Below are 25,199 nucleotides of genomic sequence, written 5' to 3'. Positions count from 1 at the left end.
TTTCCTGTAATTTCATCTCTATATTTATGTCAATTTTGAACATCTACGGATAATTGAAAGCCAGTCCGAATTTAGAACAACTGTAACCTCGCTAATGGTGAGAAATGAGACAGCTAATGCCAAGCCAAGCCACAATCCGAAAACTTTCATCTTGAAATGAAAGCCTAAAAGAATCTCCAATGGAGCTCCTATGATGTAATAACTGAAAAGACTCAAAAGAGATCCAAGTTTCTGCCGTCCCTGTCCTCTCAGCACTGCGGCACAGATAACGTTGAAGCAATCGAGAAACTGGTTAAATCCAACGATCAAGAGCAAATGGCATATTTCATTTATCAATGCAGGATCCTGTGTGAAAAGTGAAGCCAACTGGTATCTAAATAGATACATCCAGCAAAAATTGACAACGCTGAGAAGTCCAGCAACACGAATTATGATATGCATGGCAACCTTATAATCGGAAGATTGCGAACCAATTATGTTGGCAATTCTTGTAGTACAACATATTCCAACGGCAAATGGGAATTGAAATGCAAAAGAAGCAAGTGTACTAACGACTGACTGTGCGGCAAGGGCCTCTGTACCAAAACGAGTAGACATTATGGTAATGACCTGGAAAGCAAATGCTTCTGAAAGCACCATGAGAACTCCCGGCACGCCCAATTTGTAGAAGATGGCCCAGTTTGAGAAGAGATTCTTCACAGAAATATTGGAGTTCCAGCATTGGTAGCCATCCACAAAGAATATGTACAGAATAAGTGAAATGCACATGAACCAGTATGTGATTACAAAAACGATTGGTGGACCCTGAAACCGCAACTTGGGAAATAGAAGCGCGTTAAGAACCAAAGAGAGAGGAAGTGCAACTATGTTGATTCTGGTTGGAGCTGAAAACTTGTTCTGTGATTGCAAGAAACGCTTTGAACATTCAAATATCGCAATAGCTGGAGCTGCAAGCGGCATATAACTAAGGTACTTCTCACAAAGGTCGATTAACTGCACATCGTCAGTCATCATTCTTAGTATTGGCCTTGGAAAGTACCAAAATGTCATCATTGGAACGCTCGCAAACAATAGAATAAGACTGCATCTTTGATAGTAAAGGCCGACTTTGGTGTAATTTCCGGCACCAAATGCCGCCGAGCAAAGTGTGTCCAAAGATGTTGCAAAGCCATTAAAAAATGCCGGTCCCGACAAATAAAACGATGTGATTGCAAGGGAACATGCTGAAAGAGAAATTGTGCCTAGTTTTCCCTCAAAATATATAGGAATCATTATCTGTATCAAATACTGAAAGAGAAATGTAATTAGGACGGGACCGGTGTTTTTCAAAATGTATAACAGCTCCTTACCCGAAGAAGTTTCGGACTTCTTTAGCGAGAAGTTGATCGAATCACTGTTATCCGAGGCATCATATTCGTTAATGCGAGTATCGCTATCAGAACTGAGGATAGTGGTATCAGTTATCACTGAGTCCTTCACCGAATCATCCTGCTGCTTCATGAGGCAAATTTCATCCCTTAAGATTCTTCAAGAATCAGAAAAAGTGATTTAGTACTTGAAGGTTTTATGATTGCATAGAAATCCGATGTAATATATGCCCAGGCACAACTAAAAAATTAAGACACTATTGCTAGCGGCTAACAGAGAGGCCTTGAGTAGATAACAATAAAAGTTGCACACGATAGAGAAAAAGAGAGAGGGAATTTTTAATGAGCATCGGAAAATATTTCCTAATTGATATTACAGTCCGGAAACTGGAGATTATGATGAAAAAGGAGAGGAATTTCGGTTAAAAATGACTGCTTTGTATAGAATGTTTGGTGTAGGGATGAGCTTTTCCAATATGTTTCGCGGTACCTGAAATATAGAAAGGTTACAAGATTCGGGATTATATCTATAGCTTTGGTGTTATGTGAACAAGAAAAGCTGATTATAAATATAAACTATTCTATTTACTCAGTAAAGAAAGTAAACAAAATGGTGTACACATTCAGGGGATGTCACGCACAAGAAGGTGATATGAAGAGAAGCGAAATGTGACAGTTTTGGAGGTAAATTCTTAACGCTTTAAACCAATAAGATATGAGGTTCAAAGCATTTATCTGAAAAGTTGTTCACACGTAATAATAAACGTAAGCATTCACGGAGCTGGTAATTACTTTAGCACTGTTAAAGTAATTTTTATCACTGTCTTACATAGGTATTTAAGTCTAGGAGAATTATACAAGAATCTTAAACATACACTTTCCATAAGTCTAACTCTTCCCGACAACGAAATTCCGCTCTACTCTTATTTATTTTTACATGTTCTAAAAATTGTTCGCATCTCAAATTTAAATTTAAAGTTTTTGCATAACGCGAGTTTTGAATTATTAATGAATAAAAATTAAACAGAGTCACACATCAATTGGGACATGAAATTAAAGAGACAAGGAATTCAATTAAACTTTACACACCTTATAAAATTAATAGTGAAAAGTCGAAATTGTTTAAAAGAAAATTGAGTACGTTAAGCTATACAAAAAGGCAATCCTTGACAACAGAAACCGAAAAGTGTAATATCACACTGATAGCCGCGATGCATACAAAAAAGGAATTTAGGATACAAAAATATTTCGGAAGCAGGTGTAAGGCGATAGTGGTTCGGTTCGACAAAGAAATTTGTGGAAAATTCCAGAAACCTTATCATGACGCATTTAGATAAACGAGATGAGACGAAACGAAGTTATCTTTGGGGCTTAGCAACCTCAGATCTCTTGAAACACGGCTGGAGTATAATATTCGGCTGTTGTGGAATTAGTCGGAAAGAACAAATACATCTCGGATAAAAAAAAAAATGGAAAAAGATGAAAGCTGAAAATTCCAACAATGGGCATTTGCTAGTCAAGAATTTTCAATATCGATCTTGGAGAGAGATAATTGCTAGATTGAAGAATTGAAAAGTCATTTAAGAGTTTACAGAAGCTTCAACAAATTAGTATCCAGAAGACAGACGGAAATTATCCAGCAAGTACATTTGTGTTCATAGATGCATTATATTTACGGTCCGGATATAGGCCGGGTATTAGAAGTAAATCCGACTGCAGCTAAATAGGGCAAACGGAGAGATACGAAGTGACGAAAGATTCTTTCGCGGGTTTTGGCTCTACTGGGGTTCAAAAAAAAACCAAACCCAAACAACCTAATTTAGCTCTACATCTGGAAGGCCCTTAAAATATAAAAGTAGGGTGTGGCGGTTTTTTCCCATTGTCCACGTACGAGGTTGGTATATGAGCCACTATGTATTTATAAAAATTTAGAATGCAGGAGGCAGAAAAAAAAACTGGGGGTGTTCGGCTCCAAATCGGTATGAACTAGTTGTGTAAAGGTGTAATTGGAAAGTCAGATAATTCAGGCATTACGAAGATAGAAGCTTGATACATTTGTGACTATTTATTTTAAAAAACAAAACCTATAATAATACAACTAAGAGTGAAAAGGACTCGGAATAGACAGCAGTTGGCCGGAAAATCTTGGTGACGGATTTGAGATTGATGACACCAACGTGATATCCGTAGATCTGAGATGTATAAGAACTAAAATATAGGGAAATATGGATGTGGATAACTGATAACAATACAAAATGTAAACATGAAAATAGTATTGGAAGGAACAATAAATTGTGCCAGGTGGCAAAAGGGAACAACGGGGTTAGACTCAATAATATGAGAAATGGTGAAAAAAAATAAAGTATCCGAGAAAGCGGATAGAGACAGATAATGTAAAATGACGGTAGGAAGGTACCAAGAACTTGTTAACTGACGGTTATCGATTAGACGTAATTATTCGTAATTATTATGGGGGGGGGGAAGAAAAAGAAAAGGGACTGCTGGGGGGGGGCTCGGCTATTACTGATAAGTGCACAGGGAAGTGAAAAATATTAAAAAAAAAAAATTTCGAAGCTTAAATTAGTTAGCCATCCTCGGTAACTTAGAAGATTCTCGGAAGTAGAAAAACAGTTCCGAACAAATAAATAGTGGGAAAAATAGCGAAAATATTAAATTTACTGTTTAAAGCTGAGGTAGAACAATATAGAAGTGTGTTTTGAAATGGAAAGAATAAATAAACACATAGGCAATAGCAGCCATTCCACCTCGGTGATAACTAGACTTAGATCCAGAGCAAAGTTTTCTAAAATTTTTTCGGTTGTTATATATATTATAGAAGTTCCTTCCGCAGTTGCTCTTACAGACATTACCCCCATAAAAGTACATACCTTTCAAGTTGTTATCTCAAAGAGTAACAATTCTTCTCACTTTTAGGGCTGCTTGAGTTTCATTGCTTGAGATTAGCTTTCATAAGCGGAAGAGAAAAGTAATCAGCTAGCTATACGAATCAGAAAAATCACAGAACTACAAAACCTTTTTTTCAATTAACATATCCATCGCAGAAAGAGACGGAGTACTCGTTATTAGATATACAAGCAATTTTAACCGAGTCCATTTGATCGTTCTTCAGTTTTGAATACGGAAAATAATCTGGAAGAATTCCCTTCTTGCTCAATTCAAAATTTATCATACCCTAATTGAAGACGCCACTTAATTTTCCTTAACTTTTTTTTTCTCCTGCATAGACAAACGACCACGAGAAAGGCGCGCGGCGAAAAAGAAGAAAAAAAACACAATTAATTCAATTCAAGGTTACCAAAGTTATTTTAATTAGATACCAATTCTTTCATAATGTCGGAAGATCCACAAGCTTTCACCGGCGAAAAAATTCAGGTGAAGTCGAATTCCGATACTGAGTCGGAGGCTCAACCTTATGAGGGATTCGATGATAACGTTGACTCGAGGGTCCGGGACTTGGCCCGTGAGATTACTCATCAAAGCATGGCCTCGGGAAATTTGACCGAGGTGAGTACTAACGGAGGTGTTGGAACAGGAACAGTGAAAAGTGATTTGCTTAGAACAATTACATCGATGTCGCAGGTTCCTGGTACTATTCCATATGATGCTGCTGACAATCCAGAGATTGATCCAAGATTGGACCCAGACTCGGATAATTTCAATTCCCGTTTCTGGGTGAAAAACATGCGGAAACTTCTCAACAGTGATACTACTTTTTACAGACCAACTTCCTTGGGTATTGCCTACCAGAATTTGTGTGCTCGAGGCGTCTCTTCGGACGCAGACTTCCAGCCCACGTTTGCTAGTTTGGCATTGAAACTTTCCAAGGATTTCTACTTCAAGTATTTCCGCTCGAGAGACACTTCCCGTTACTTTGACATTTTGAAGCCTATGGATGCAGTCATCGAGCCAGGTAACCTCACTGTTGTCTTGGGACGTCCCGGTGCCGGTTGTTCCACTTTGTTGAGAACCATTGCCTCGCAGACTTATGGTTTCAAGATCGATGAGAATTCTAGAATCAGCTATGACGGTTTGACTCCAGAAGATATCCAGAAGCACTTCAGGGGTGAGGTTGTGTACTCGGCCGAGACGGACGACCACTTCCCCCACTTGACCGTTGGCCAGACCTTGCAGTTTGCCGCCAGGTTGCGTACTCCTGAAAACAGACCTGCAGGCATCACAAGAGAGCAATATGCAGACCACATGACTAAGGTCTACATGGCCATGTACGGTTTGTCGCACACTTACAACACCAAGGTCGGAGACAACTTTATCAGAGGTGTGTCTGGTGGTGAGAGAAAGCGTGTTTCCATTGCTGAGGTCTCTCTTTGTGGTTCCAACATCCAGTGCTGGGATAACGCCACCAGAGGTTTGGATGCAGCCACTGCTTTGGAGTTCATCAAGGCTTTGAAGACAAGTGCTGCTCTTCTGGACACAACTCCTCTCATTGCCATCTACCAGTGCTCTCAGGATGCTTACGATCTTTTCGATAACGTCATTCTCTTGTACGAGGGCCGCCAGATTTATTACGGTCCTGGTACTGAGGCAAAGCAGTTCTTCGAGAGGATGGGTTACCAGTGTCCACAGAGACAGACCACTGCCGACTTCCTTACCTCGTTGACTTCTCCAGCTGAGCGTGTTGCTAAGAAGGGCTTCGAAAACAAGGTTCCAAGAACTCCAAAGGAGTTCGAGGACTACTGGAAGAGCTCTCCTGAGTATGCAGAGCTTCTAAAGAAGTTGGACTCGTACTTCAAGCGTTGCGAGGAGTTGAATACCGGAGAGAAATACCACGAGGCTCATGTTATCAAGCAGTCCAAGCATTCACGTCCAGGCTCTCCATTCAGAGTTTCTTACGCCATGCAGATTAAGGAGATCATGCGGAGGAATATGTGGCGTTTGAAGGGTGATCCGTCTGTCACCATCTTCTCCGTTGTCGGTAACACCGTCATGGGTTTGATTCTTTCTTCGTTGTTCTACAATTTGCAGCCTGTAACCGGAGACTTCTACTACCGTACCGCTTCCATGTTCTTCGCCGTCTTGTTTAACGCATTCGCTTCCTTGAACGAGGTTATGGCATTGTTTGAAGCCAGGCCTATCGTTGAGAAACACAAGAAATATGCGTTGTATCATCCTTCTGCCGACGCTTTTGCATCCATCATCACGGAGTTACCTCCAAAGATTCTCACGTGTATTGCCTTTAACCTTATCTTCTACTTCATGGTTCACTTCAGGCGGAATGCTGGAAGATTCTTCTACTATCTCTTGATGAACTTCGTCGCTACTTTGATCATGTCGAACATTTTCCGTTCTATTGGTTCGTGCTTCAAGACTTTGTCTGAGTCCATGACACCAGATGCCGTGATTCTTGCCGCCCTTGTTATTTACACCGGTTTCGTTCTACCAACACCAACTATGCATGGCTGGTCCAGATGGATTAACTACATCGACCCGATTGCGTATGTCTTTGAGGCGTTGATTGCTAATGAGTTTACCGGAATTGAATTCACATGCTCTGCCTTTGTGCCCGCGTATGATAATGCACCGATGAAAAATAAGGTTTGCTCTGCTGTTTCCTCAGTTGCTGGTAGCAAGTACGTCAACGGTGATGCATACATCTTCGATTCGTTCCGTTACAAGATTGACCACAAGTGGAGAAACTTCGGCATTGCCATCGGTTACGCTGTCTTCTTCATGTTCTTGTACTTGTGGCTTGTTGAGACCAACAGAGGTGCAATGCAGAAGGGTGAGATCATTGTTTTCCAGAGATCGACATTGAAGAAGCTCAGAAAGGAGAAGAAGATTCCTGGCGGCAACCGCGATGATATTGAGGCCGGATACTCATCTTCTGAGAAACCAGCTGGAATCAAGGAAGAGATGGAAAGCGGCGATTCTGGCAGTGGTGATGATGTTGGCAAGTTGGTTGTTGGTAACGATATTTTCCATTGGCGCGATGTTTGTTACGAAGTTCAGATCAAGACTGAAACAAGACGTATTTTGGAGCATGTGGATGGTTGGGTTAAGCCGGGCACGTTGACCGCTCTTATGGGAGCATCTGGTGCCGGTAAGACTACCTTGTTGGATGTTCTTGCCAACAGAGTCACCATGGGTGTTGTTTCCGGTAGTATGTTCGTCAATGGCCGTGTTAGAGATAAATCATTCCAGCGGTCTACAGGTTACGTTCAACAGCAAGATTTGCATTTGCGTACTTCGACTGTTCGTGAAGCTTTGAGATTCTCCGCCTACTTGAGACAACCATCCGAGGTTCCTAAGAGTGAGAAGGATGACTACGTTGAGAGTGTCATCAAGATCTTGGAGATGAGTGAGTATGCAGATGCCATTGTCGGTGTTGCAGGTGAAGGTTTGAACGTTGAGCAACGTAAGAGATTGACTATCGGTGTCGAGTTGGCTGCTAAGCCTAAACTTTTGTTGTTCCTTGATGAGCCTACCTCTGGTTTGGATTCCCAGACCGCTTGGTCTATTTGTCAATTGATGAGAAAGCTTGCTGACCACGGCCAGGCTATCTTGTGTACCATTCACCAGCCTTCTGCTATTCTTATGCAGGAGTTTGACCGTTTGCTTTTCCTTGCTAGGGGTGGTAGAACCGTTTACTTTGGTGATCTTGGTGAGAACTGTAACACTTTGATCCAGTACTTCGAGAAATATGGTGCTCCAAAATGTCCACCCGAGGCAAACCCTGCCGAATGGATGTTAGAAGTTATTGGTGCTGCACCTGGTTCCCACGCCTCTCAGGACTACCATGAAGTTTGGATGAACTCGGAGGAAAGGGCTGCTGTGCGTGATGAGTTGAACGAAATGGAAGTTGAACTTTCTAAGAAACCTGTTAGCACCTCTCCGCAGGAAATGAGAGAGTTTGCCTCAAATTGGTGGACCCAGTACAAGTATGTCACTATCCGTGCCTTCCAGCAGTATTGGAGAACTCCATCGTTTGTCTGGTCTAAGGTTTACTTGACTATCTTCACTTCGTTGTTCAACGGTTTTTCCTTCTTCAAAGCTGGAACCTCCTTGCAAGGTATGCAGAATCAGATGCTTGCCATCTTCATGTTCGCCGTCATTGTTCCAACGCTTATCAACCAAATGCTTCCTCAGTACACTGATCAGCGTGATATTTATGAGGTTCGTGAGCGTCCTTCAAAGACATTTACCTGGTCGGTCTTCATTTCCTCAGAATTGACTGCTGAGGTTCCTTGGGATTTCTTGGTGGGAACCATTGGCTATTTCTCGTGGTACTACCCAATCGGATTGTACACCAATGCTACTCCAACTCACTCGGTTGCGGAAAGAGGTGCACTCACATGGCTTCTTATCACGAGTTTCTTCTTGTACGGTTCGACTCTTGGACAGATGTGTATAGCTGGTATTGAGAGGAGGGAGAACGCTGCCCACATTGCTGTTTTATTATTCACCATGGCCTTGAACTTCTGTGGTGTTCTTCTTTACCCAACTGGTTTCTGGATTTTCATGTATAGAGTTTCTCCATTCACTTACTGGGTTTCTTCCATTCTCTCTGCTGGTATCGGTAGAAACAATGTCGTTTGCAAGGCGGACGAGTTGGTTTCTTTCCCTCCACTAGAAGGACAAACTTGTGGTGAATACATGGAAAAGTACATTTCTGTTGCTGGCGGTTATTTGACCAACGAGAACAGTACCGATATGTGCCAGTTCTGCACATTGAGCTCTACTGATACCTTCCTAGCCTCTATTCACATTGAATACGCACACCGCTGGAGAGACTGGGGTATTTTCATTTGCTATATTGCAGTTAACGTGATAGGTTCATTTGCCCTCTACTGGCTTTTCAGAGTTCCAAAGAAGAAGGACAGGGTTAAGGATGAGTCTCAATTGAAGTCTACTGCTAAGAGACCAGAAAGCGAAGCCCCTGAAGAGAAATAAGCATACATGTCTTGGGCGTTTTTTTAGGTTGTTGTTATTCTTATTTTGATTTTCGTTTTGATTTTCATATTTCGTTGTTGTTGTTTCTCGATACTTTTAGATGCATTTGATCATTTATACATTTGGGTTGCTCCCGTATTTTATAGCATCTAATATATTAAAGAAAAAAATATTAATAATTATTATACATAAGTGTATGGAACAGTAGTTATTTTTCTTGTTTTACATTACTGTCTTCTCTTCCCATCGGCCTTAATTCTTTCAACTGCTGTTCTACGGCACAGAGTTGCTTTTCATCAAAATAGTTCCTGTACGAACGGATAATCGAGTATATTTGAAGCGTTGACATATATCCAATCATATTCGGATGCGCCAGCGATTTCATCGATTCTTGATAGGACTTTGAAAATAATTTGACCCGAGAGTTGATATTGTCAACCTCAGGTCTGAGACGACTAAATTTAAACGTTTTTCCCGCAATGTAATACATCACCGACACTAGAAACGGTGAAATATGCGATATCTCATCGATATCCTGAAAATCTTTGTCAGTCAAACATTCCTTAGATTCATCTGCAGCATACTCCAAGCATAATATTGTGTATCGAAGTAACAGTTTATCCGTGGTGCTGCTTTTTTTGCTAATATCAATGTTCTGAAGTTCTTTAGTCAACAAATCCTTAAGATTTAAGGAATCAGAAAGCTTGCCAATGTATTGTTTGTAGCCCGAGTCTGTTTGCAATACAGCATTTTCCCGTAACACAAACAGTTCATAGAGAACAATAGACAAAAGATTTAGCGTGCATACAACATATAGTTCAGATTTCAGACCCTTAGATTCAAACATAGAACCACTCAGTCCAGATCCCAGCTGAAGAAAAGTGACCATCATGGAATCACTGAAGAATTCTTCTGCACTCAATTCATTATGGATCGATGAATGAAGTTCACGAACCTTCAAGTAATAGTACTTTGCTCTGTTGAAATCCCCATTTTGCTGGTAATACAAGGCCCAAAGGTAGAAAAGAATTGGCACCATTTTGTGGTACACAACCAATTCCTGTGAAGAGAATTTGCTCCCATCATAGTCTTCAATAAATTGTACAATTTGTTTGTTAAATGGATTGTCAACGTCTCTTTCCTTGAGATGTCCAGATTGCATCGATGAAAGTATTGCATATGAGTTAATTAAAAGTGACATTAATCTTCTGCCTAGAACATTTTTTTCCAGATCAACGGGAGAAATAACACCAATTCTCTCTTGATCCAACTTCTCCAAGATGGTTTGACACCGGAAGAGTAACTTTTCAGTACGATTGTGCCCATCCCATGATTTTGGGAGGTAAGAAACACCAAAATAAAAATAAGCGAGTGCCACAAACTCTTTAGATGTGAGCCAGCTCACATCCAACGGCATTCTAAAAGAGTGATTATGCAAATCCTGAAGCCCTATATCAATTCTGAACTTCGAATTCTGACCCCAACCGTTAGAAGGGTCCTGAGATATTTTCTTGATGAATCCGCTTATGATAACAATTTTGCTCTTAGAATCCTCCAGATTATTCTCTTGGGATAGGATAATAAAATCAAGAAGTAGGACACTAGCTCTAATCTGAACAGGCAACAAGCAGCTCAATGCATCATCGCTTTCAAGCTTGTACTGCAAACGCTCAAAAGCTGCCCTTATGTTACCGATAGGTTTATGCTGATTAAGAAGCTCTTTGACATATTCCAGCTGCACTAAACAGTAAAGCGAGAAGTTTTCGCCATTCACAAGTTTAGCTATATCATTCATACATGTTTCTAAGAGGGTGACTCGCTGTTCTTCACTAAAGTTCATTCCAAAATACCTGTATTTAACAAATAAGAGGTAGCTTCTCAAGTTCGGAGAAAACTCAGGTACTTGATCAAACAAAGTGTTTAAATACTTTAATGTACTCTTGCGGCCAAAACTTCTGTCCTCTCGGTATTGAATTTCAAAACTAAGAAGTTCAAGTCGTATTTTTGTACGATAAAGATCACCGGATCTCGCACATATCTGAATTCCTCTTGTACAGTATTCTAAAGCCAAATCAAAACAACTAGTCTCACTGAACAATAATTGTGCTAACTTATAACAAAGTTTGCTTTCCGTAGATGTATCCAATGACGATTTATAAGTTGTGACAAGAGTAATTAAACAGTTTAATGAGGACTTGATGTATCTGTTATATGTGTTCAAACGACTTTGCGATTTGAAAGTAGAATAACCAAACTTGTGCGCATTTTCAAGCAAATGATCACTTGCATTAATCAACAAAGTGATTTTTTGTTGAGAGTCAAAGGGCATATTTCATATTTTGATGAACAAATGTTCTTGTTTCAATTATCTAATCTTTCAACTGTAAAAACCATATTGATCTGCAAATTGTTATTTATACTAGGCGAACTGATTGCTGTATGTCTGACGCGACACGCGAAAAAAAAAGGGCCGAAATCTCACATCCTGATATAGGATAAGAATAGAAAGTACTTTTTTCCCCCTAAAGTTTATCTGCCAATGCTCCGCACACGTACGTGAGGTAATAAATACATCTAATTAATTTATATCAAGACGTAAAGATATCCTTAAATAACAACATAAAGATAAAGAAAAAGTCTCTCTGTGCATATCTTTGTGGATAATATATTGACTTAAGAAGTCCGTTAAATTTAAGGTCTCTCCAGATTTTGGCTTTGTACCGGTCCAAGCCCATCGTCACCTTTGTGTAAAAGGTGAAAATTTTCCCACTCCGAAGAAATTCTATTGTTTGTTCACGAAAAAGAGGCAAACTCGCGAACCTATAAATACCAAGCCTTTTTCCCTTTTGCATCATCAACGGCAGTGCGGCCAATTAAGTCCTTTTTAGGAAATTTCTTATTTATATTTCCGTTGTCTTTTTTTTCTATTCAGGTTTTGTGGAGTTATATATTAAATTATATTATATCATATTATATATATATATAATTTTTTATATTTATAAACTACTTTTTTTCCCTGAGATATTCCAACGTTTTATCCAACCCGACAAGTGTTCATACCAGAATAACATTGTCAGGATTCCTATCATTGAAAATACAAGCATAAAGTTTACCTGTCACTGGTGCTTCCAAACCTCCATTAGTGGTACGGAAAGGACTCATTAAATTGAACGTCTTTTCACAGGTGGTAACATAGAGAGGCTTAAGTTCGTTGAGGTTATCGTTTCGTTAACTCGATAATAAGAGACGATCTACCAATCCGCCATTTTATTTGTCTACTTTGCATAGCTTTTTAAGCACAACATCGGCTCATTTCAGAATACACATAAAAAAAAGAAAATGGATTCACTTAAATTGCCTACTACAGCGGCACGAGCCAAGGCTTTTACAGCTAAGGGGTCACTGGCTTACCCAATGAGCCAGACTGACATGAAGCAAGAACAGCTCCCTGTTTCTGCAAAACAAGAAAAAATAGAATTGCCCACAACTTCTTCTGCAGTGAACCTACCGGATACAAAGCCAACTAATGACACAAACATAACTGAGGAACAGGCAGAGTCTGGTGATGCTGCTGCTTCAGGAATCGTTCCCACATTACAGAATATAGTTGCAACGGTGAATCTGGACTGCCGTTTGGAATTAAAGACTATCGCTTTGCATGCTCGTAACGCAGAATACAATCCAAAGCGTTTTGCAGCCGTTATCATGAGGATTAGAGAGCCAAAGACGACGGCTCTTATCTTCGCTTCGGGAAAGATGGTTGTGACGGGTGCAAAATCAGAGGATGACTCAAAATTGGCAGCCAGAAAGTATGCAAGAATTATTCAGAAGTTGGGATTTAACGCCAAGTTCACGGATTTCAAGATTCAGAATATTGTTGGTTCGTGCGATGTCAAGTTCCCTATTAGACTTGAAGGTTTGGCATACGCACATGGAACTTTCAGTTCTTACGAGCCGGAACTTTTCCCTGGTTTAATTTACCGTATGGTGAAGCCAAAAATTGTCCTTTTGATCTTTGTTTCTGGAAAGATTGTTCTTACTGGTGCAAAGCAGAGAGAGGAGATTTATAAAGCATTCGAAGCTATATATCCAGTGTTGAGCGAGTTTAGGAAGAAATAAGTCAGTTTCGATACCGATTTATATTCTTGTTGTATAATAGTTATAAAAAAAACGAAAGGGTTTTATGAAATTGTAAGACATGCTACTAGGCTAAGTGAAATTTACTTAGAGTAGTTGTTTTGGATACCGTATATTGATAATTCGGGTGTGGTCCTGAAATTTATACATTCTTTATTTTGCGCGGCCATCTATGAATCTTTCTTTTTTTTTATTTCTATTTTTTTTTACAACTCTTTTTTTCCTCAGCTGACGGAAGCCTTTTTAGTTTTTTTTTGCTCTTCTGAAAAAACAGAATCTGAGTTCTAATACCGGTCAAGAGGAAAGCCTACATTAACACCAAAGTGACAAATACAGCTCAGAGCAGGCACAATAACATATCGGAAGCTTCTTGGCTTTTTGCTTTGAGCATAGTAACTGATAAATCAAGCTGTACAGCTTATCAGTGTTATCACTAGCATATTTCCTCATCATTAATTACATTTACTTAATCAGTTGAGTGCTGAAGCAACAAAGTTAAGTGGTGTTCAATCAACAAGATAAGATACAAATGTCGCAGGGACCAAATAAAAAGCCAAACCAGATTGCAAGTGATGGATCGGGTAGGTCGAGAATTACACACAAAGAAGAGCTGCCCAGAGAGCATGCTGATAACAGGGGAAATAGCAAAGATGGGACCAAGGGCTCAGGGGTTGGATACAGTCTGTCAAGATTTAGGCAGATGTTAAAAAATGTTGATGCCAAATATTCACATTTACCACATTTGAATACTGCATTGGAGTATCCGGAAAATGACGTGGAACTTACAAAGAGTAACAGTGTATTTTTCAATAGAAGCAGAACATCATCTCTTGCCTCCAGTATCTCAAAGATTGAAAGATCGATTCCGAGTGCTCACCCCAGGATGGAGGAAAAAAGGCTTGAGCGAGGATTTGAACCTCAGCGTAAGGCAATACACCCACAATCAATTCTTTCATCTAGGGCATCAGGAGCAACCGCTAAACAAGCATTACCTAGGCATTTAAGCAGCATTTCATTCCGGGTTCCAGATTCAAGACCAAGAGGTTCTATATCGGCACATCCATCACAGGCAAATCTAACTGCGGCAGAGCAAGCATTGATCTCTTCTGCTCCGGCAGCAGACTCCTCTAATACGATCAGGTTTGCTGGCGTTACTGAACACACGAGAAAAGAGGATCGAGGCAATCCACACACTGCTACTGTGGCCAGCATTCTGCACAGGCCGGATTCCCCGATTTCATTCGAGGTTCCCGAGAGGCGCCACCCCCTCCAACACTTTACATTTCCTACTGATGATCTCGTTTCATCTAAAAAGACACGGGAAAGCCAGGGGCCAAACTTGTCAGAATTGACATCCAGACTTTCCAAAGCGAGAATAGACACAGATAAAATCATAGCAAGCACCCCAGGGACACAGAAGAAAGTTGGGAAGAAGCTGATAATATCGTCTGATAACGGTCCGATCATTCCATTTACCAAATACTTAAGCAAGGAGGACGACAACAAGATTCATATTTTAATTGGAGCCACCGGCTCCGTCGCTAGCATCAAGATTCCTCTAATAATAGAGAAGCTATTCAAAGTCTACACGCATGAAAAGGTCTCGATACAGTTGGTGGTAACGGAGGCCGCTGAGCATTTCTTGAAAGGGATGAGAGTATCTTCAGATGTGAAAATATGGAGGGACAGAGAAGAGTGGTCTAATCCTACAACCAGACCTGGTGAGCCTGTATTGCATGTTGAACTGCGAAAGTGGGCTGACATCTTTTTAATTGCTCCAATGAGTGCAAACACGCTTGCGAAAGTTGCCAATGGTATCGCCGATAATATGCTTACATCTATAGTCAGTATTTGGAATCCGCTAATTCCAATATTGATTGCTCCAGCCATGAACACTTTGATGTATACTCATCCGCTAACTCGCAAGCATTTGGCTGTTATCAAGGAAGGATTCAAGTTTATTGAAGTTCTCCGACCAGTCGAGAAGGTGTTGGTTTGTGGAGATATTGGTATGGGAGGAATGCGGGAATGGAGTGAGATCGTGGATATCGTGGTAAAGCGTGTGAAGAAGATACAGAAGATCGAGAAGAAGAAGCTAGAGGAGCATGAAGGGGAAGGTGACAAAACAGAGAAAGGTGAGAAGGCCGAAAATAATCAAAGTGTGAAGGGAAAGAAATTGGATGGAGAAGGTGAGGAAGATGAAGATGAGGATGAAGATGAAGATGAGGATGAAGATGAGGATGAAGATGAAGATGARGATGAAGATGAAGATGAGGATGAAGATGAGGATGAAGATGAAGATGAAGATGAAGATGAAGATGAGGATGAAGATGAGGATGAGGATGAGGATGAGGATGAAGATGAAGATGATAGCGATAGTGGTGATGGGGAGGATGAAGAAGAAGAAGAAGAAGATGTTGATAGTGATGATGAGGAGGATGATAGCGATGGTGATGACGGGGAGGATGAAGAAAATAAAGAAAATACAGACCAAGATAATCGTGATCAGGCTATTGCCTCTGAATTAAAGAAAGATAACAATTTACTGGACAACCCGAATGAGAACAGCAATAATGAATCAGAGGATGATAATGAAGACAACTATGAAGATGCGACTGCAAACGAAAGCGGAGAAAATGAAGATAACGGGGAAAAAGACTTGGATGACGTGATATCGCCATCAACAAACCCTTATATATTGAAAATGTACGGCAAGAAGAAGTCTCAGAAAGAAGTCGATAAGGGTTTCGAAAGTCTTGATGACTTGTCGATGAACAAATCCAACAGTGAAAATTGAGACCAACTGGCCATAAGAGTCCATTGGCGTGGTTATATAGGAATAATAATGATAGTAATCTAATAACTCAGGCTACATCTTTGTAATGGAAAGCTAAGAAATAAGAATACCAAACGTCTTCAATTTTGAAGTCCGATGAGCGGTGCTTTGTAACGATGTAAAACAATAAAATGCAATAGAGGTGAAAAATTGTTGGGGAAATTGGGTGAAAAATATGTTGTCTCAAAGACATCTGTGGGTTAGAATTGCACTGGCGAAAAACAGCATAGCTCAAAGACACGCCAGTTATTTGGCCGATGCAAACAGAACTAGTTGAATATCAGAATATAGGTGCACACTTAACATTTAACTGGGCATAGAGGGAGATGGCTGCAAGGCGGTTGCTTATTAGACTCTGCATAGGGTCTGCTGCAGGGTATGCAGGATATGTGAGCTTTGTATACATGAGGACACAATTCGAGATTCAGCGTAGGAAGGAAATATATGACAGTCTTATATCCCAGGGTCTTCTGGACACGAAAGTGAGACTATTAGATCCCAGGTTTCGCAGCATGAAGATACTGGGCAGGTACGAGAACCCATTCACCGAATACAGACCGCAGACACTATTTGAATTCATGGTGATGAGATTTATGGAACTGACAGAACACGGAAAAAGAGGAGGCCTACCGAGTGATCCAGAGGTCTTGAAGAAGCTATTGCCATCAGTGAAACCAGATCTCGACTTGATTTCCCAAATTCGTTCTGGTGTTGACAAGATTCCAGCATTTCCAAAACTGCCGCCTATGGATAGAAGACTTTCATATACTTGGCTGGGCCAGAGTTGTGGTTTCTTGCAGATCGGGAAACTTTCATTTTTGGTTGATCCGTTGTTTTCAGACCATCTCGTGAACCGTTATGTGGGGCCCAAGCGATATATACCGGTACCAGTTGGTCTAGACCGATTTCTTCAAGGAATAGGCGGACCACCGGAGTTTGTAATGGTTTCGCACGATCATCCAGACCATCTCGACCAGGAATCAATTGCAAAAATTGGGAATAAAAGCAAGTGGATCGTTCCTCTTGGGTTGGGGAAGTACCTCAAGAAACGTGGCGTGTGGAATTATCTGGAAATGGACTGGTGGGACCGTATTCCGCTTGATGCAGCATTGCCCGACGATGGGATGCCTAGCAAACGTGGGAATCATTGCAAAAAAAAGCACACGTATGAAGTTGTATGCTTACCGTCGATGCACTGGGGTGGCCGGATATTAATAGACTCGAATTCGAGGTTGTGGTGTTCATTCATGATATTGAGAGATGGCAAGGCGTTGTTTTATCATGGTGGAGACACTGGCTATGCATCCGAGCTTTTTCGAAGAGTTGGGAATGAATTTGGGCCGGTGAAACTTTCTGCTCTTCCTATAGGCCAATATTGCCCAGAATGGCACCAGAGACCACGCCATATATCCCCACAGGAAAGTGTGCAGATAATGAAGGATCTTCACAGCCATAAGATGGTTGGCGTGCATTGGGGTACGTTTGTGCTCAGCTCAGAGAACTTTCTAGATCCGGCGAGGGAGTTGACCTTGTTGGCACACAAAGAAAATAGACCAAACAGTATTATCATTCCACAATGCGGACGGACCATTGTGATGGACGCCGAAAAGATCGACTTTAAACACGATGATAAGGCTGTTCAGAAAGACACAGTTACCGTATACCAGTAGTTACAGTTTGAGGCATAAATTTACACGTTCTCTATGTATAGTGGCTGCAACAGATAGCATATATATAGGCAGGCAAATGACAACGTATGCAAGTACAGCCTGCTTTATAAGAATGTACGCTCATCGTATCATGGCTTAACTTTACTTGCGAGCTCTAAAAACTCGCTGTACTCATCTTCAGAGATGTGAAACCCATTCTGGGCATTCTCTGGAAACTTGCTCGATTTCACATCCGCGCCGTAGCTATTTAATGCTGCAACGGCATCATTGTGGAAGTTCATATATTTCTTCACGAACTTTCCCGTTTTGGCATCTAGCATACCAAGAAGATCAGCAAACACAAGCACCTGCCCTGAAGTCCCGTTTCCGCACCCAATTCCGATCGTAGGAACTTCTAGATGCTCAGTAATGTACTTGGAAATCTTGTGAGGAACACATTCAAGAACGATCATCTGACATCCGGCTTCCTGTAAAGCCAAAGCATCTTGATATATTTTTTGAGCTCCACAAGCTTGCTTGCCCTGCGCCTTATAACCACCAAAGAAATTGAATTTCTGCGGCTGTAAGCCGATATGCCCAGTTACCGGTATTCCCAATTCGTTCAGCCTTTTGATCCGAGGAGCCATCTCTTTGCCACCCTCGATCTTAACTGAACCAATCTTTCCTATGCTCATGATTTTCACTGCAGACTCAATACATTTCTCATCGCTGCTCTCCACACTACCAAACGGCATATCCGCAATTACAAACTTGTTGTTCACACCTCTCATCACAGATTTGCATGCATATATATACTCATCAAACGGTATTTCTAAAGTGGATCGGTATCCCTTAGCTGTCATTGATAGAGAATCACCAATAAGGATCATATCCACTTTTTCGCTGTCATCAGCAATTGCACCGCTGATGAAATCATGAGCTGTGATAACACTGATTGGGCAATTTGCATTGTATAGCTTGTATATATCAGTCAAGGTGCTCTGTCTATGTTCGATTGTCGAACTGTGAAGCGTCCTACTGAAAGGTTTACCCTTACAGTAATAACGGGCCGATCTAATGAGCGGAGTCAAAATCGATTTAGCAGCTGGCACCATATTGCACAGTTGGAAATGAAAATAACGAGTACAAGGGTCGGTGCAGGATCCGGATGGTTTTTCTTGTAAGAGAAAGAAAACCCAAAATCATTCAAGTCAATATATTTTGGATCTGTACCTGCTTCCTGCAAGAGTCATACGTAATGGAAAATTTCAATTCTCGAACCCATTACCCGACTCTCACTAGTTATTTGAATATCTAATTGAATTTCAACGGTTTTAATATAATCAGTCTGCTTACTACGCTTTTTTTGATTCTTACAGTCTCATAAACGAAAAACAGGAAAACAATCGTAGAAGTTTACGTATGACACTTCACCTGAAACTTGGAGTTTTCTACAAGCAAAGCTTAATAATAATATCTTGTACTAATTTTTTTTTCGGAATGATCACGTAGAGACCACCGTTAATCCCCATAAAATAAATAACAAATAAATAAAGCAAGAGAGTACCACATGCATTGGAATATAATCAAATCATCAGCATTTTCTTCACAGCTTACCCTTCAATTCCTCTCTGGCATACTTTGCACCACAATATCCACAATGTCCCACCATATCTTTATCTAGATTGATGTACACCTTAGGGTGGCCCAGCAGACTTGTAGTACCCTGACAAACGGCAATATCAGAGCTCACATAATGGATGGGTTGCATCTTCGTTAATTCTATGGCAGCTTCTGCAAAAGGCTGTTTGCTCAAATCTCTGCCCACAAACCTGACATTATTTTTATAGACTTCTTCTCTGGAAATCTGCGATGGAGACCATGTTGAATCTCTATTTGGAGCCTGGGAAAAGTGGCCCTCGGGAATAATTGGGATCTGCTCTCTTGCTGTTTCCAATTCTCCTCTTGCACCTTTTTTTGTAGAAACAGGAGTTTCAGATATTGTCTTGGAAGCCTGGGCAGCTGTCTTTGTTGCGCTTTCGGCAGAAGTCTGAAGAAATCGCCTAGATGTTATTTGATTTAGTTTGATGAAGCAGGTTCTGAACATTGTATTATTTCCATAAGTGGGTCGACAAGCTGCTTTTATGACAAGCTTCGATCAGTTATTTCAAGTTATCCAGCGACTTAATATGATTTTGCTTCTCACAAAGTGAGTAAATTCGCCGATGCTGCTTTAAATATGCTAAGTTGATGAAAACGTAATATGCCCGTTTCTAATATTTATAGTTCTTGCTTGACAGAATTATATATGTGCATGCGTGCACACAGTTGCGACTTTTTTTTTTTCTTCAATCGCAGTCCCGAGCTGGCCTATTTAACTAATGCAGCCGTACACATGAAAACTAGCTAAGAGATTAAGAATATAGCTGAATTCAGAAAACGCCAAGATTGAGCGTTAACCGAATCCCAGAATGCAAGCAGTCTTTTGCAGGGCAGTATTAAATACAAAAGCGCAGGAAAATTAGAAGGGTATCACATTAACAACATAGAAACATATGCGAATACATAAGTATATATGTAAAGCGTAGCAAAGCAAACAATCAAAGTAAAAACGTTTTACAGCAAACATTCATCACAACTACATGAAACCACCACCAAAACCACCACCAAAACCACCACCAAAACCACCACCAAAACCACCATTAAAACCACCACCAAACCTTGAACCTCCTCCAAAGGCTCCAAAATTACCTCTTAAGTTCTTCTGATTCTTTCCAATACCCATATCAGGGGGTAAACCCTCTCCTGCAAGATCCAAATCATCATGTGGACCCGCCAACGGATCGTCATATCTGATTCCACCGTTGCCTGGATTTGGCAAGTTATTATTTCTATCTCGTTTTTCTGGATGGAAGAGTGGATCATCGGGCGATGGGTACATTCCTCCAGTTCCAGGTGAACGAATATGTGCCGCTGGATCAAGATCCGGAACTCTCAATCCACCAGGATAACGATCAGAATCCCCGTAAGGGGTGGAAACACCAGGCATATTCGCGTTTGAAATTTTCCCTTGAATTTCGAGTTCATCCTCAAAGCCAGGCGGAGCTAAGGACGCAGGAACGGGCTTCCGGAGTCTCCCAGTAGACCCTTGTATGTCTGGTCCGGAAATGCTATTTTCTGATTTCTTTGCGAATCGGGGAGTCTTATCAGATGAATAAGTAGAAACATTGGAATAATCAGAAACATGCGACTTCAAGAAAGGGTCGAAATGCTGTCTGAACTTGGGAATGAATTCAAGTTCAACAAGCTTTGTATAGTCTTCAGATGAGAGAGCAATTGGAAACTTTGAATATTTCTTGTCAATCGATGAAGGATCAAGATCGATATTTTCAAATAACTTGGATTTGCCATCCTTGCTCTGAAGATCAAAAGCGACAGATCTCTCAGTGTCGGTTATCTTAATGGTGACAACAAATTGATTCGTGGCAAACTTGCACAATAGTCCATCTGAAGAAAAATTTGGCGTTTCTGTCAAAGGTATAGACCAAACACCATCCAAATAGTTGTGGGCAAATGCCTCGGTCACTAATTGAATTAGTGTAAATTCTTGCGACATATCTACCTTATATTGTAAAGAAACGTAGCTCAAGTAAAGCTCCAGCGTGCATTACACCTATTAAATAAGAACAATTTATAATTTGTAGTGATGCAATAATACTCATGAGCAAAAGTCCGGGTTCTTATATACTGCTTGCACTAGTATTGATTTCAAAATTTCTATATTTTTTAAGATGCGGGGTCGTCGTCGATCGACGCAAAATATTAGCCAACGTCCATCCCCGCACTGTCTACTTTATTTGCATGGGGTAGAATTGTGAGGACTCTCCGACCTTAACATTTACGGGAAAGAATCCCACTGGGGTTAAAGAAACCAACCAGAAACTACAAATAAATCTGGACAATGTTTGTTGTATCTTTTAAAGAAATATCTGAACTCGCTGTCAAAAGTATATACTGTTCCCAGTTTAATATCTGCATTAGGTAATCAATGGACACTTTGGCCGGCTGTTTAAGCCACACGGTGATAATCGGAGGGGTATTTATGGATCCATGCCCATTTACCAGTTCGAAGAAACTCTTTTTTTTATGCAAAATGGAATGTAAACCTTTGTGTCATAAGAATGTCACAATATCTCTGACTCACTTGCCAGCTTTCTTTTATTTTGTTATTAGATCAAGTACAAATGGCAGTAATTGAAACATGAACAACAACAAAGACCGCTTGTAAGAAGTTACAATACAATAGCAAGAAAGAGTCCCTTTTGTAAAGAAAAGATAAGTGTATATATATGAGAAGCGTGTATAGATATAAAGAGTAAAAAATAAAGTATAGGCACAATTGATACGCTGAGAATTTAGCCGTTATTCCGGAACGTTACATAAGAATCCAAATGGATAATTTTTTTTCTATTCTTTCATCTTTAAGGTGAAGTAGTAGCGGTCCTAAGTTTGGGGAGACGGAAATTTATTCTTGCCTCGCAAAAAAAAAGGAGGGAAAAATTCCTCAGGAAGAAAAATAAGGGGAAAAAATTGCCAACGAACGCCGAAAAAAAAATATTGTAGTTAGCCCGTTTAATAATAGATACACTCAGAATAATTAGGCTAATTTAAACAACTTGTCTAGATAGATCTTAATAAGATAAGGGGCGACGCCATACGAGTCTTATAGTTTCACAGAAGAGCAAGAGAATAAGTATTAGGGAAGAGCAGACAGTAAATTTTCCCACATAGTTTCATTTCAGGACCCAATTTGAGATTTTTTTGGGGTAAGCCTGCATCACATTTTTTGGCGGCTTCTCTGTTTGAACCGTTAATTATAACAAGGATCTACAGTTCCCGCTAGTTGAGATTTAAAGGGGTTCCGAAAGCCAACGGCAATAAACTAAGGTCATATTTAGAACGCTTTTGTTGAAGTAACAGAGACATAGCGTTAGAATAAAAGTACTTATAAACATTAATTCACTTATTTACTATCGCAGGTTGAGACTAAGACAGGGGTACATTCCTTTCAGTTGCAAGTATATACACATACATTTCACGGCGTTTGAAAAATGACAACAGCAGTTCCGTTGATCTACTCTTTTCCTGAATTCAGTGGGGTTGCGGAGGCAGTTGCAGATTTAATAGTTACTGCCCAGAATAGGGCTTTGTATGCGGACAATGGAAGCAGCAATGGAAGCGGAACAACTACGCCGGCTACAAATCAGAGCAAGAAAAGAAGCAGCAACCCAAGCATCCAGGCGTTGAAGGAAGAGCAAGAAAAACAACTTCCATCTTTTCAATCGGCACCTGATTTAACACAAATGGCAAGTGTTCATCATCACCATCACCACCACCACCATCATCATCATCACCATGATGGCGGTAGTACGGGACAATCGAGATCGAAGAGTGCAAAGCCTGAAAGTGGTGAGGAGCAAGGGTCGAAAAGTGGCAGACAGACACCTACAGTTACAGCCACAACAACAACCACAAATACCGAGCAGGCTGCTGCATCGACCAGTCTGAATGACGAAAAGAGTAATAACAAGCCGGAAAATAAAATGCAGACGATAGGGCAGCTACCGAAATCCCAGCCAATGAGCATGTCCCCCTCCACAGCAAGTACAAATGCCGCCGGAGCATCTGGATCACAACAGTTACGCAGAAAAAAGAAGAATGCAGAACGCAGATTTAGAATAGGTCTCTCTGGTGGATCTTTGGTCAGCGTCTTGCACGAGGGATTACTAAAAAGGGACGATATTGAGTGGGGAAAATGGGATATATACTTCGCGGATGAAAGATTGGTTCCTTTCGAATCGCAGGAATCAAACTACGGAAAGGCCAAGAGGCAACTTTTTGATTTGGCAGATACACAGCACAAGGGCTTTCCAAGAATCTTCCCTATAAACGAAAAGCTCTTGGATGAACCCCAGGAGTGTGCTGACAGCTACGAACAGACTCTTATCAAGGGATTCGCGTCCAAAGACTCCGTTAGATTACCGATGTTTGATCTTATATTGCTTGGATGTGCACCTGACGGTCACGTGGCCTCTCTTTTCCCTAACCAGGAGACTCTCCGGGAATCATATGCCTGGTGCGTTCCAGTGGAAAATGCACCTTCTGGCCCTTCAAGAAGAATAACGTTGACTGTGCCTGTGATTTGCCACTCTCACTTGGTCGCATTTGTCGTTGAAGGTGCAACCAAGGCTCCTGTTATCAAGACTATCATGGAGAGACCGGACAAGGGTCTACCTGCAAGTATCATTAATGAAAAGGCCGCTGGAAGGATCGCATGGTTTGTTGATGATGAAGCTCTCCAGGACGTCGTTGGTATAACGAAGAAGAGATACAAGTTTACGGCAAAGCACCAGTGATTAATGCGTTTTAAGGAGGGAAAAGGAGCTTATCTTTCTCCATTTTGTTTTGTCTTTCTCTCTTTTCAGCTTGGCTGCTGTCCTTCCATCGTTTTTTTTTTTCCTTTTCAAGCCACATGCGGATTCGCTGAACTTCTTCTATTCATGCTTTACTGTCTTACATACTAGCGACAAAAACAAGTTGAAGAGGAATAAGTTTTCAACGCTTGCCTACTCTTCTTTTCAAAGTGCTCTTTTCCTTTTCGTTTTCCTTTTTGCTCCAGTTCCTCCCTCATTTGCCGTTGTCGGCTCTTTGCCTTCTGTTGTGCTGTTTAATGTTAGAGAAAAATGAAACGATGGATTCAAGTCTTAATTATCCGGAGAACTGGATCGATGCTTTTTTTGTCGATTATCCTCTTGTTGTATCACGCATATATGCCTATTGTCACGCTTTTTTGATCCTTTCTCTTTTGTTCTTGCTTGACTTTGCTGAACTTCTTCTACCTTTATACTTCTGCATTTTATTTTATTTTTTTTTTTAGTAATACGGCATGTGTAGGTTTTTTTGTTACGTTACCCTTTTGCTTTCCTTCTCCAATTTTAATTGAATTTTCCATCCAATTTATGTAGTATACTTCTGTGTGCAAGTAATCTTTTAAATATCAGTTGGCTTAGTTTAGTTCAACATTCTGTGTATATCAATAGATGGTGCGGTACAACTTTTTTTTTATCAACTGAATGTGTGAGGATGTATACGCGTGGCAATTAAGATCGTATCTGATAGGATATATATTTACTCTCCCAACAATTATTCCAACTTATAGAATTATAATTGTCAATTGACCGCTAAATAGCACAATTGATTAGTATACATATTTCATAATGG

The 25,199-nt window shown here is 40.5% G+C and overlaps 10 protein-coding genes across 10 annotated transcripts; 5 read left to right on the top strand and 5 right to left on the bottom strand.

The window, feature by feature from the left end:
• Nucleotides 1–24: 24 nt before the first annotated feature.
• Nucleotides 25–1,500, bottom strand: BRETT_002366 (uncharacterized protein; the record flags this gene model as incomplete). Its single annotated transcript, XM_041280896.1, has 1 exon — nt 25–1,500. One exon carries the CDS (start codon nt 1,498–1,500, stop codon nt 25–27), a length of 1,476 nt encoding a protein of 491 aa, XP_041138687.1.
• Nucleotides 1,501–4,718: 3,218 nt separating this feature from the next.
• On the top strand, nt 4,719–9,296 carry BRETT_002365 (uncharacterized protein; the record flags this gene model as incomplete). The annotated part of the gene is made up of 1 exon (XM_041280895.1): nt 4,719–9,296. The coding sequence occupies one exon, from the start codon at nt 4,719–4,721 to the stop codon at nt 9,294–9,296; it is 4,578 nt and encodes a 1,525-aa protein (XP_041138686.1).
• Nucleotides 9,297–9,504: 208 nt separating this feature from the next.
• BRETT_002364 (uncharacterized protein) lies at nt 9,505–11,625 on the bottom strand (the record flags this gene model as incomplete). The annotated part of the gene is made up of 1 exon (XM_041280894.1): nt 9,505–11,625. One exon carries the CDS (start codon nt 11,623–11,625, stop codon nt 9,505–9,507), a length of 2,121 nt encoding a protein of 706 aa, XP_041138685.1.
• Nucleotides 11,626–12,635: 1,010 nt separating this feature from the next.
• On the top strand, nt 12,636–13,415 carry TBP1 (TATA-binding protein; the record flags this gene model as incomplete). The annotated part of the gene is made up of 1 exon (XM_041280893.1): nt 12,636–13,415. One exon carries the CDS (start codon nt 12,636–12,638, stop codon nt 13,413–13,415), a length of 780 nt encoding a protein of 259 aa, XP_041138684.1.
• Nucleotides 13,416–13,962: 547 nt separating this feature from the next.
• BRETT_002362 (uncharacterized protein) lies at nt 13,963–16,230 on the top strand (the record flags this gene model as incomplete). The annotated part of the gene is made up of 1 exon (XM_041280892.1): nt 13,963–16,230. One exon carries the CDS (start codon nt 13,963–13,965, stop codon nt 16,228–16,230), a length of 2,268 nt encoding a protein of 755 aa, XP_041138683.1.
• A 365-nt stretch (nt 16,231–16,595) lies between these two features.
• On the top strand, nt 16,596–17,939 carry BRETT_002361 (uncharacterized protein; the record flags this gene model as incomplete). Its single annotated transcript, XM_041280891.1, has 1 exon — nt 16,596–17,939. One exon carries the CDS (start codon nt 16,596–16,598, stop codon nt 17,937–17,939), a length of 1,344 nt encoding a protein of 447 aa, XP_041138682.1.
• Nucleotides 17,940–18,067: 128 nt separating this feature from the next.
• BRETT_002360 (uncharacterized protein) lies at nt 18,068–19,033 on the bottom strand (the record flags this gene model as incomplete). The annotated part of the gene is made up of 1 exon (XM_041280890.1): nt 18,068–19,033. One exon carries the CDS (start codon nt 19,031–19,033, stop codon nt 18,068–18,070), a length of 966 nt encoding a protein of 321 aa, XP_041138681.1.
• Nucleotides 19,034–19,524: 491 nt separating this feature from the next.
• BRETT_002359 (uncharacterized protein) lies at nt 19,525–20,025 on the bottom strand (the record flags this gene model as incomplete). Its single annotated transcript, XM_041280889.1, has 1 exon — nt 19,525–20,025. One exon carries the CDS (start codon nt 20,023–20,025, stop codon nt 19,525–19,527), a length of 501 nt encoding a protein of 166 aa, XP_041138680.1.
• A 531-nt stretch (nt 20,026–20,556) lies between these two features.
• On the bottom strand, nt 20,557–21,534 carry BRETT_002358 (uncharacterized protein; the record flags this gene model as incomplete). The annotated part of the gene is made up of 1 exon (XM_041280888.1): nt 20,557–21,534. The coding sequence occupies one exon, from the start codon at nt 21,532–21,534 to the stop codon at nt 20,557–20,559; it is 978 nt and encodes a 325-aa protein (XP_041138679.1).
• A 1,495-nt stretch (nt 21,535–23,029) lies between these two features.
• Nucleotides 23,030–24,334, top strand: BRETT_002357 (uncharacterized protein; the record flags this gene model as incomplete). Its single annotated transcript, XM_041280887.1, has 1 exon — nt 23,030–24,334. The coding sequence occupies one exon, from the start codon at nt 23,030–23,032 to the stop codon at nt 24,332–24,334; it is 1,305 nt and encodes a 434-aa protein (XP_041138678.1).
• Nucleotides 24,335–25,199: the final 865 nt, after the last annotated feature.

The sequence above is a fragment of the Brettanomyces bruxellensis genome, chromosome 9 (assembly GCF_011074885.1).
Source record: "Brettanomyces bruxellensis chromosome 9, complete sequence".
NCBI lineage: Eukaryota > Fungi > Ascomycota > Pichiomycetes > Pichiales > Pichiaceae > Brettanomyces > Brettanomyces bruxellensis.
The sequence above is the reverse complement of the archived record's forward strand: the minus strand, read 5'-3'. Positions and strand labels throughout refer to the sequence as shown.